Source organism: Oryctolagus cuniculus, chromosome 18 (assembly GCF_051225735.1).
Source record: "Oryctolagus cuniculus isolate XC-2025 breed Fujian yellow rabbit chromosome 18, ASM5122573v1, whole genome shotgun sequence".
In the NCBI taxonomy this organism is placed as follows: domain Eukaryota; kingdom Metazoa; phylum Chordata; class Mammalia; order Lagomorpha; family Leporidae; genus Oryctolagus; species Oryctolagus cuniculus.
This window is the reverse complement of record NC_142884.1, coordinates 19,285,547-19,297,110: the sequence shown is the minus strand read 5'-3', so window position 1 is coordinate 19,297,110 and position 11,564 is coordinate 19,285,547. Positions and strand designations below refer to the sequence as shown.

Sequence of the window (11,564 nt, the reverse complement as noted above, 5' to 3'; positions counted from 1 at the left end):
TTCAGTAAATATATTTTTAAAAATATACATAAAAGTACAATAAACAGAGGAAGAGAACTCTTAAGAGTGATGGAGACATGCTCTAAAAATGTTAAACATTATCCTCAAGACAAGACATAAAACAGTTTGATAATGGCACATGACTAAGACACCATTGTATGGTCATTATCCAAACACAAATTAAAATTCACCAAAATGAACATTTCAAGCAAGTGGAGAAATGATAAATCATTATTCAAAGAATCACTGGAGAACTGACAATACATTAGGAGAAAGTAAACCCATATCCTAACTTCAATCCTAGATGCCAAACACATTTTACATGGATCAGTGTTACACCTAACTATAAAGGTACCTTAAGAAAAAATTAAGACTTAGGCCTATTTATAACACTGAGACCAAAAGTATAAGAATCCAGAGTCCTAAAAGTAGCTGAATGAGTAACATATGGCACAGTAGAAAATAAACATTAGGAACATATATAGCAAAATGACATTTCTTCCTAAAGAAAAACACCCAACCAACCAGCTGATGTTTTAAGTGGAAAAATAAGTAGCTTGCAGAAAAATTATAATAAAAACATCCTCATGGTTATCTAAATTTAAGTAAAACAAAATTCCTTTCATTCAAAAGGAAAGGATTTTTAAATTATGATTTCCACAATTTTAATTGCAGTGTGCCCGGGGAATGTTCTCGGAGGTCTGGTCAGCTGCAGCAGAAGCCATTCTGCATCCTGGGTGGTGTCATTAGCCCATTAAGCAAGACAGCTACACAGTACAACCCACAGCCTTCACCCCCACGAACCCACAATTTCAACACTGAGGCCAAAGAGAGTGAAGAGGTCTGGCAGTCTGGAGAGTGTTTGCCCAACTGGCCAGAGATGACATAGAGATCAGAACCACATTCTCAACAAGGTTGTGACCTAACACCCTGATAGGGAGACGGAAGGTTTTGGCATTGACAGGCTGCAGCACAGTGGCGTGATGAACAGGCTGGGCTTCCCAGAGTTCAAGTACCTGTGGAACATCAAAAACTGCCACAGTTAGTTAGACATTGACTGATCAGGAAACACGTGCAGCTGTGAACTGCAGGGCCTTTAGGGCAACAGGGCCTCTACAACATGTTCATTCAACTCTTCAGATCAAAGAGGAAATGCGGATTTCGACAATTTCATCAGCCACTTGGTCAGGTTGGACACCAGTTCCCTACCTTCAAGTCTCTTGACAAAAACAGCACTGGACAAATCTAGGTGAACATCCAGGACTGGGGCCGGCACTGTGGTGTAGTGGGTAAAGCCGCCGCCTGCAGTGCCCACATGCCATATGGGAGCCGGTTTGAGACCCGGCTGCTTCACTTCCCATCCAGCTCTCTGCTGTGGTCTGGGAAAGCAGTGGAAGATGGCTCAAGTCCTTGGGCCCCTGCACCCGTGTGGGAGACCTGGAGGAAGTTCTTTGCTCCTGATTGGCGCAGCTCCAGCTGTTGCAGCCAATTGGGGAGTGAATCAATGGATGCAAGCCCTCTCTCTCTGCCTCTCCTCTTCTGTGTAACTTTTTTAAATAAATAAATCTTTAAAAAAAAAAAATCCAGGAGTGGCTACAGCTGACTATGTACTCCTCAGTGGAAACTCCACAGCTGAACATTCTGCCTCACTGTAGGAGTCACCTCGGACCCTGGTCTCTCCCAGGGCAGGTCCTATCTGTCCTTGCATCTTCCTGGGTCCTGCTGACCCACAGGCCTTTGATTCTCCCAGCCCTTGTCATCCAGCTTCTCAGACAACAGCCAGGGCCCAACACACCCCAGTGTGCCACATCTTAAGTTGCCCTGGCTCCAAGATATTCTAGCAAGCTCTGACCAAGGGTCACCCCACTCCTACCACACCCTTCTTATACCTTCTGCATAACCTCTGTCCCTTATCTGTGCCAAGCCCAGCACTTGGGTTGCTTCTATACCCAAGAACCATCTCTCAGCTCTGGAGAGATCATTCCAGTCCCTACGCACCCTAACACCCTGATTCACAATTGCTATCCAGGCAGCCAAACACACTGCAGGCCATTCCAGGCCACACCCCCTAGTGCCTTTGTCTGTATTCTTCCCCTAGCAGGAAATAAATGTACCCTAGTTGCTGCTACCAAATGGAAAACAGAATTTCAATTATTTTCTCTCTCAACACTTATAATGTACAATTTTACCACTAAAATTTAACAGATTGGAATTTAAAGTGAGTAAATCAAAAAGACTGTGATTAGAAGACTGTTCATATGCACTGATTCATGTTTGTCCTGGAACACTATTTAACTGTTAATGAGGTCTCTCTATATTATGAACTTTATAAACATAGTGACACTACACTGACTTAAAGATACTCAAGAAATTTTTAGGGCATCACCTGGAGCTGGAGCTGTGGCATGCTGGTATGGAAGACAACGAACAAGAACAAATTAAGACAGAAGCCCAGGAATGTACTTCACATCGTCAGCCAAAAAGACTTTAAGGCTAAAAACAAAGCAATACTAGTTACTACTAATCTTGAGATAAAAATTGCAAATGAAGACAAAGTTAAGAGTGAAAAAACTTTTATGGATACACAAAAGGAATCTGCACCCTACTCAAGGGGCCCTTCTCTGGAACCTCTGCACAAAAAGCTGACTCCTCCGCGGGGTCATGAAAATGAACCCATTAATGATGAACCTACAAGATGAATGGTTCAGCTGTAATACAGTGGTGAGGCAATGGAATCCACCCCCGCATTCATAAATTTAATGTTTTACACAATTTCCAAAAGAGGAATTTTTAATAGGGGCTATATCTGTAATGTTAAGACACAGAAAGTCTGAAGTCTCATGGAGTATCATCACGGATCTTTTTGTCTCAAATTTCACCATGAGCAGATATCTTGTTTTAAGGAAAAAATACTCATTTTCAAGAGCATTTCTGCTATCATATAAGGATCCAAGCATGAAGGCAAGGTTTGCTTCCTTGGATACTAAGGAAAGCAATACAAACATGCTACTTAAAAATACTCACCTGAAAACTTCAGCAACAGACTCTTTGAAAATCTAAAATTTCCATTCAAAAAATTATGGAAAGTTTAAATTGTCACAATATGGCAATTATTTTGCCACAGCACAAGACTAAAAATATAAAGTTTTAACAGTAAGTTCAACAATGCTATTTATACATTTGGCTTCAAATTAGAAAGTAACAAAATGTGGAGTTGGAATAAGACTGATTTCAATGTTTCTTTCCGACTTTTATATTTCTTTACAAGACATAATTCTGTAGTTGGGAATGAAGAATAGGAGGAAAACTATTAGATAAAGCATTAAATTACTTGAGTACAGAGACAAAATGAGTCTTTGTATTTTGGCTCCTACTTAATAGCTGTATACATATGTACACGTATTAAGACAAAAGGGCTTTAGGAATCCAAAGTTTTAAATACAAACTATGCCATACATGAGTAAATCTATCTTCTAAGAATCATTTAAAGAAATCTGTATAATTTATCACATCAGAAAATGAAAAACACATGTTGACAACAACTGATGATGAAATAAGCTTACAAAATCTAGCAGGCATTAAATAAGGACTGAACCAAACTACTTATGTGTAATAGAAGTATTTAAATAAAAAAGCAGCATTACACTAAATGAATGATATGTAAATTCCAATGAAAAGAGAAAAACGTCCACTAACCCCATTATAGTGCAATCATAAACAGGAAATAAAACAGCATTTGGCCAGTTGAAAATGAAGACTGTCTATATGTGAATAAAAAAAACACAGAAAAGGAAATATGATTGGTTAACGACCACAGGTAAAACATGCTGGATTCATTTTCAACCAGGGAAATATACTGAAAGTCATAGCAGAGATAGGGAAAAATGAACACATTCAATGATGGTATTCAACACTGAGACGATGAGGGAGCAACTGTGATAGTAAGTAATGAAGTTGAAGGTATACATATAGACCATGGTTACTATGGTAAATATTTCACTTCTAGGTAACACTCTGAAGAGATTCTAGACTTTAAAGAAACCAAAAAAAAAAAAAAAAAAAAAAACACAAGAGTATTCAATATAGCATTTTTATTACAATGAAAAAATCATTTATGTCCTAACACTGCTTAACAGTTTTTTTTTTTTTTTAAAGATTTATTTGAAATTCAGAGTTAGAGAGAGGAGAGGCAGAGAGAGAGAAAGGTCTTCCATCCAATTGTTCACTCCCCAATTGGCCACAACGGCCACAGCTGCGCCAATCAAAGCCAGGTGCTTCTTCTAGGTCTCCCATGTGGGTGCAGGGGTCCAAGGACTTGGGCCATCTTCTACTGCTTTCCCAGGCCATAGCAGAGAGCTGGATCGAAGTGGAGCAGCTGGAACTCAAATAAGTGCCCATGTGAAATGCCAGCACTGCAGGTGGCATCTTTGCCTACTACACCACAGCGCCAGCCCCATTAATAGAATATTTAAACATGTTTCATATATATATATATATATATATATATCCAGAACTAGCCTAGAATCTTTTCTTTTCTATTGAACATTACCATCCAAGCAGGCAGTTACTTTCAGAGCATGAAAAAACAGCGAGGAAGTGTTCTCGTTAGCTCCTCCCAACACCCTCACTCACCATGTCTGAAACATCCTTGAAGACACTGTGTTTATAGTAGCATCTGCAAAAGTGATACATGTTTCAAAGATCTTCCAAATATTTCCAACTGAGAATTCCATAATGAAGTCAGTTTGACATATATTCATATAACAATTTATTTACATCTTTTGACAAACTATTATATATTTCAAACCCTCTCTAAAATAGATGATTTTGTCCCTTGCTTCGTTTGCCTTTTCCCAAGCAATCTTTGTTTTTAAACAACATCAACAACTAGTATCCCCTCAAAAAGCAGCATGGAGAACAAAAGGTTTCAGCTGTAAGCCACATTAAACAGAGGTCTTCAGGAGGTATCTGATGTGTGGAAAAGGAAACACACTCACCTTTTAGTGAAGACTGGTTTTGTGATAAACCTAAATATACTGTACTTGGAAGTGTAAAGAATACAATCTTTAAGGAGCTATCTTAATTGCATATTTTAACTGTGCAAAATTAATTGGTAAAATCTTTAATATTATCTATTTTCTAAAGCTTTTCACCTGTCAAAGTATCAGATTTTTTTCTTAAATACAAAGTTCACATACACAAATACACAGCTGTCCATCTTGTTGAGTTCTGGGGAATCCAGGCAATTTTGAGATAAGCTCATTTAGAAAATAAGCATAATCATTCTGTAGTTTTCAATGTATTATAAAAAGATATGTGTATAAGAGTACTTTCAAAAGTTCATTGAAAAACAAATTTAAAAGGTAAGTTTTAGTGCAAAATATTTTGAAATCCAAGAATACAAGAGGTCTTCAAAATGTTCATGGAAATGCATATTATGAAAAAATATGCATCAAATATTTTACACCAAAATTAACATTTTCAAATTCCATTTTCCACTAACTTCTGAAGTACCTTCATATGGTATTCTTCTAATTTTTTAAAATCTCCTTACTTACCTGTAGCTGTGTCAACTTAATAATCATTAATGCTCCATATGCACTTTTTTTTTTTTACTAAACCTGGCATAGTTATTATGAACCTTGGACCAAGTCAATTGTATTTTTTGTTCATTCCTATTTTTTACTACACTTGCCTTCACTGTTACTTGTGTTGGTCCCATTTCTTGATGTAAATGCTTATTCATTCCTACATTACGTTCCTCTACATGACATAATATAATGGTTGCTGTGTCTAAGTGAAGATGATGAATATTGGGCCTATAAACAAAAATTTCTTTAGCACACTAAAGAGCAATATTTTCTCAAAAACAAAAGTTTGGTGATCTTTTACAAATTCAGATATGTAGACATTACCATCCATTTCTAAGTAGTCTATAATTTCAATTTTGATTTTAAATATTTTATTATTAAAATTTCAAACATTTACAAAAGCAGAGATGTTAGAACAATGTCATATGATCAAATCACTGAACTTCAGTAGTTATCAATATTTTGCCAATGTAGTTTCCAGCTCTCTTAGCCAATTCCTTTTCTTTTGTTGGAATATCTTAAGGGAAATCTTATAATTTCATAAATGCGTATCTCTAAAACATATACTTAGTAACCACATTTGTGTTATCAGTGCTTTAAAAAAATTAGTGTTTCTAAGTGTCCACACTTGCCTCATCATCTCCAAAATGTCGTTTGACATTGCTGCCACCAAGTAATGCCAACATAATGCCACACTTCTTCCATCTCTTTCATTCTGTTTCTCATGCCATTCATTAGTTGAAATCAGAACACTTTACATATTCTTGATCTGCTTTCATGTGATGGCAACTACAATGTTTCACTCTTGGTTTTAAAATACTTGATATACTTCAGTTCATTATTTTGGCAGTAAGGTTTCTCAGGTAGTGATTCTTCCTGTTGCATTGTATCAGCGGATATTGTCTTACAGACCTATTGTTACTGAAGTTAAAATTGATCAAAGGGTTCAGAGATGGTCAACTTGATAAATCCAATATAAAAATTTTAATATAAAAATCTCAGTTTTCATCCTTTAAAGGTCATTTTCTGGACCTTTTAACCCATTAGCATTTAGAAAATGGTGACTTTTTTTTTCTTATTCTATCATTCTTTCTGTATTTTCTGATTGGACTTCTTTTAAAAAGAACTTAAATCAGATGAATTCAGGGTGACCTGAAAACTTGGTTCATACAGAAAAATAAATGTTCAATTCCTCCTTTATTTAAGAATTATGAATCAGTGCCCTAGCATCTTCTCTAAGTGACTAAATTATGCAGCCACAATTAAGTATACTGTCAATCTACTGGTGGGGTCATGTCAAAAGATCCAACCTGAAACAACTCCAACAGGTTGAAGAAAGAACATTTCGAGTACCACAAAGTATACTGATTGTAACGGAATATGTTTTACAGAATCTTAAACAGACACACATATGCATTTACATGTATGTGTGTACACATCAACAAAATTAAATTTCAACATGGCTAGTTTCTGTCCTCTTTTTGAAGTATAGCATTAATTTTGAATTAATCTTGAACTATAGTCAGACAACAGGGATTGTAACCATTTGCTTTTTGAAATTATAGGAATATCATTCCATATTTCTGATTCTCCAATAGTCATACTCAACCACCTCATATTCATGAAAGTTTCTTTTCAGCATGAAATTTCTGATGCAGGTTAAGTGATGAAGAACTTCTTATATTCACTGTAATCTCCCATATCTTACTTAGAATAAATTAGTTTGTTTAGTAAGTGCTGAGAGGTGATAAGAGGCATTTTTACATTTATTACTCCTATAGGATCTTTCAATTGAATTCACAAATACTGATTATAATTATAAATAATATTTACAGAATACATGCTATGTGACTGCTCATCTGCCAAGTACTAACTATTCAATACTCACAACAATATCATTACATGGTGTTGCAGGCTTGACCCCCAATGGCTCCTGTCTCCTGGTATTCACATTCATTATAATCCCTTTCTCTTGAGTGTGGGCTTCTTAGTAATTTACTTCTTTTTTAAAGATTTATTTGTTTATTTGAAAGATTTACAGAGAGAGAGAGAGGTAGATACAGAGAGAAATCTTCCATCTGTTCGTTCACTCCTCAGATGGCCATAACAGCCAGGGCTAGGCCAGGCCAAAGCCAGGAGCTTCAACCAGGTCTCCCACAGTGGCAGCAGGGGCCCAAGCACTAGGGCCATCTTCTGCTGCTTTTCCCAGACCATTAGCAGGGAGATGGATTGAAAGCAGAGCAGTGCTTTCAATCAAACCAGTGCCCATGTGTGATGCCAGTGCTGCAGGCAACAGGCTCACCTGCTGCACCACAGTGGAAGCCCAAAGATTTACTTCTAACCAGCTGAAAATAGCAGACGATGTGATGTCATTTCCATGAGTAGATGACACAAAACTGTAGCTTTCTTCTTGCTAGCAGACTCCACTGCCATCTTGGCTTGTGTGCTCTGATGAAGCGATTAGCCATGCTGAAGAGGCCACTGTAGCAAAAGGCTGCAGTCGGTCTTCAGCCAGCAGCCAGGCAGAAGCTGGGGATCTCACTGTAACACTCCTTGATGAAACGAATTCAGGCTACAATCCTCTGGATCCTTCTCTAATGGAGCCTTCAGATGAGGTCCTTGACACAATTAAGTCACAACCAGATTTCACATCCATAGTAGCTGGGAGATAATGTGTATTATTCTAAGCTACTAAGTTTGTGGTAATTTATTACATAATAAATAATAAAAATAAGTAACATCATTTTACAATGAGAAAAATGAGGCACGTACACTATCTTGTCCAATATCCCTGTGGTAATAAAGTGGTAAATAAAGATATGATAAGGCTAAACAGTTTCCTAGATTCATCATGTTATTCTCTCATAGGAATTTGCTGAAGAAACAGAATGTTTAAAAGGTGAGGGAAGGTTTTTAAAGCAACAGATTCTTTCTAATATAAAATTTATTGTGCTTAGTTGTGCGCATGAAACAAATTTTTTCAAAAATGAACTTTCTGATGTTCTGAAACACAATGTGTATTTGAAGGCTTTCTTCTACTAAGCTCCATTGTGAATCTTCTGATGTTGAGTAAGGTGTGAGTGCTGTCTAAAGGCCTTCTTGCATTCCTTACATTTGTAGGGTTTCTCGCCAGTATGAATCCTCTGATGCTGAGTAAGAAATGAATAAAGCCTGAAAGCCTTCCCACACTCCTTACAGGCATAAGGTTTCTCACCAGTATGAATACTCTGATGCTGAGTAAGCTGTGAGAGCAGTCTAAAAGGTTTTCTACACTCCTTACATTCGTAAGGTTTCTCGCCAGTGTGAATGCTCTGATGTTGAGTAAGTTGTGAGAGCAGTCTAAAGGCCTTCCCGCATTCTTCACATTCATAAGGTCTCTCGCCAATATGAATGCTCTGATGTGAAATAAGTTGAGAGTAACTACTAAATGTCTTCCAACACTCCATACACTCATAGGGTTTCTCACGCGTATGTATTCTCTGATGGCGAACAAGCTGCTGCCTTAATCTGAAAGTCTTCCCACATTCCTTACATTCATAGGGTTTCTCACCGGTATGAATACTCTGATGGACAGTAAGCTGTTGGCATATTCTAAAAGCCTTTCCACATTCCTTACACGCATAGGGCTTCTCACCAAAATGAATTTTCTGATGCACTCTAAGGTCTGGACCACATACAAAGGCTTTCCCACATTCCTTGCATTCATAGAGCTTCTCAGCAGTATGAAGCCTCTGGTGTCGAGTAAGGTGTGTGCACTGTCTGAAGGTCTTCCCACACGCCTTACATTCATAGGGTTTCTCACCAGTGTGAATCCTCTGATGGCGAGCCAGCTGTTGATGTACCCTAAAAGCCTTGCCACATTCCTTACATTCGTAAGGTTTTTCACCAGTATGAAGTCTCTGATGCTGAGTGAGTTCTTGGAGTACTGTAAAGGCCTTCCCACACTCCTTACATTCATAGGGTTTCTCACCAGTATGAAGTTTGTGATGTCGAATAAGGTGTGCACGCTGCCTAAAGGCCTGCCCACATTCCTTACATTTGTAAGGTTTCTCACCAGTATGAATTCTCAGGTGTTGACTTAATGTTGAACGACGAATAAAGGTTTTCCTACATTCCTTACACTCATATATCTTTTCTCCATTATGAATTATCTGATATTCAGCAAGAAAATTGTGTTTTTTATAAGAGGTCACCTTTTCAGAGGCAATGTTCACTTGCCCAATACAACGCTCTTGTGGCTCCTTCTTCCCCTCAATTTTGCTTTTGCATTTCCAATCATTTTTAAAAATGGGGCCTTGGATGCCACAGCTTTTAATTTTTTCCATTATCTCCCACTGGAATGAATATATTTCACAAATGTCCTTTTCTGGAGATAAAGTGTTGGTCCTACATCTGGACTCCAAATCTGAAAGAAAACAAGAGAGCAAACACATTCTGTTTTCCTATTCAGAAAGAAAGAAAATTTCTACTGAGAAATAAGACATTTGAAATAATGTCTACCACAAATGAATGTATTAGATTTCTCAGACATTTCTACTAAAATACCATATATGTATACCTAAAAAACTATCTTCTACAAAATTACAAACCCAAATAACTGGATTCATTGTTAAAATAGGGCTAGAGCAGACCACACAACTCTAGGCAACTTTATTTTTATTTTCAGTGTACTAACAAATGCAATAGATGATATTTCAAGGGATAACCTAAAGGCAGCTCACACGGCTGAAGGCTGCTTCATGGTTATTTAAATGAACATAAATAAAGTAGAAATTCTGGATTTCAGGTGCCGACACATTGCAAATAAAAATAAGGCCCTGAGCCAATGAGGATATCAGTAAGGTGGCATTTAACTACAGACAGGATGAGGTGCAGCCTGTCTTTAGTTCAGGGCCATGCAAGATTGATGATACATGTCTCAAGAGGGAGCCCTAGGAGTAGGCATTTAATAATTTTCTTAAAATAAAGATAAAAGGGCATTTATCTTTCCTAATTTAGTTCCAGTCAACTGGGAAAATTATTTATAAACTGACTACCTTCCACATTGTAACACTATTATTCCCTATCAGTATTCAGCTCATTTGTATCATGTAATAGATTGTATGCTCTGCCTCTGCCTCTCAGTAGTTCTGCCTTTCAAATATATAAATAAATCTTAAAAAAAAAAAAAAAGTAAGGAGGACAGTATATTGTGGGACCCAGGAGGAAATAAGTGAAAGTGAAAACAGAATTTCCTTGTTAACCAAAAAAAGAATGAAATTAATATAGAAATTTTAAAAAACCTAGGTCTCTTGACAAAAGTTAGAATATATTAACCATTAACTAACATATTTAGAAAAAGGAAAGCAAACAAAATTAAAATGGCAACTAGGCATTCAGAAATAAATGAACCTGAGTCTCACATTTTTTATACATCTTGCAAGCACTGACTGCCTTTGGGCAATATTTTCAAGAATGGTTATAGAGATAGAATCTATTTCAGATCAATATACTAAAGGTAATGTCTCCTTTGGGGCAAAGGTCACATATGTTTATTGCTCAAGAAGATGTGAGTTCTCTTAGGCTCAGGATTCCACTCCCATAATGCACCTCAGGTATGCTCAGGCTCTAGTTTGACCATCCAACATCATCCCCGTGGGACATGGGGACAAGGAGAAACTGAAGCAAAGGAACAACTGACGCAAACTATACCCACACTCATGCTGCTTGTTGTGCTGTGAATAATGCCCTTTGTCTTTGATTTGTAAGTTCTGTGTCTTCTGCTAGGATCCAAGACTGTGGAAGTCTTTCTAGTTTGCCAGTAGGTGAAACTGCAGACCCTTCACAGTTCTTGACACTAGCAAATAACTAACAAGCAATATTTTGAAAAACCATAAGGGACTACACTACATTAATAAAGGAGAATTTTCTAAGAAAATATGAGTAAGTAGTCAAAGACCTACTCTAAAAGTTATTTTGATGATTATAAAATTT

The 11,564-nt window shown here is 37.1% G+C and overlaps 1 protein-coding gene and 1 pseudogene across 17 annotated transcripts in view; one reads left to right on the top strand and one right to left on the bottom strand.

The window, feature by feature from the left end:
• Window positions 1–2,267: 2,267 nt before the first annotated feature.
• On the top strand, window positions 2,268–2,837 carry LOC103348429 (ribosomal biogenesis factor pseudogene; annotated as a pseudogene).
• Window positions 2,838–4,076: 1,239 nt separating this feature from the next.
• ZFP14 (ZFP14 zinc finger protein) overlaps window positions 4,077–11,564 on the bottom strand; it is a 29,968-nt gene continuing 22,480 nt past the window's right edge. For 8 of the 17 annotated variants that reach the window (XM_017342420.4, XM_017342421.4, XM_051847090.3 and 5 more), the window contains one exon: window positions 5,662–9,996. In XM_017342420.4, the coding sequence (XP_017197909.1) occupies window positions 8,630–9,996 (1,367 nt within the window). In that variant the 3' untranslated portion in view covers window positions 5,662–8,629. Of the gene's footprint in view, window positions 4,676–5,661; window positions 9,997–11,564 lie in introns of those variants that run through there. The other 9 variants (XR_007919987.3, XR_011383954.2, XR_011383956.2 and 6 more) reach the window with 3 other exon arrangements.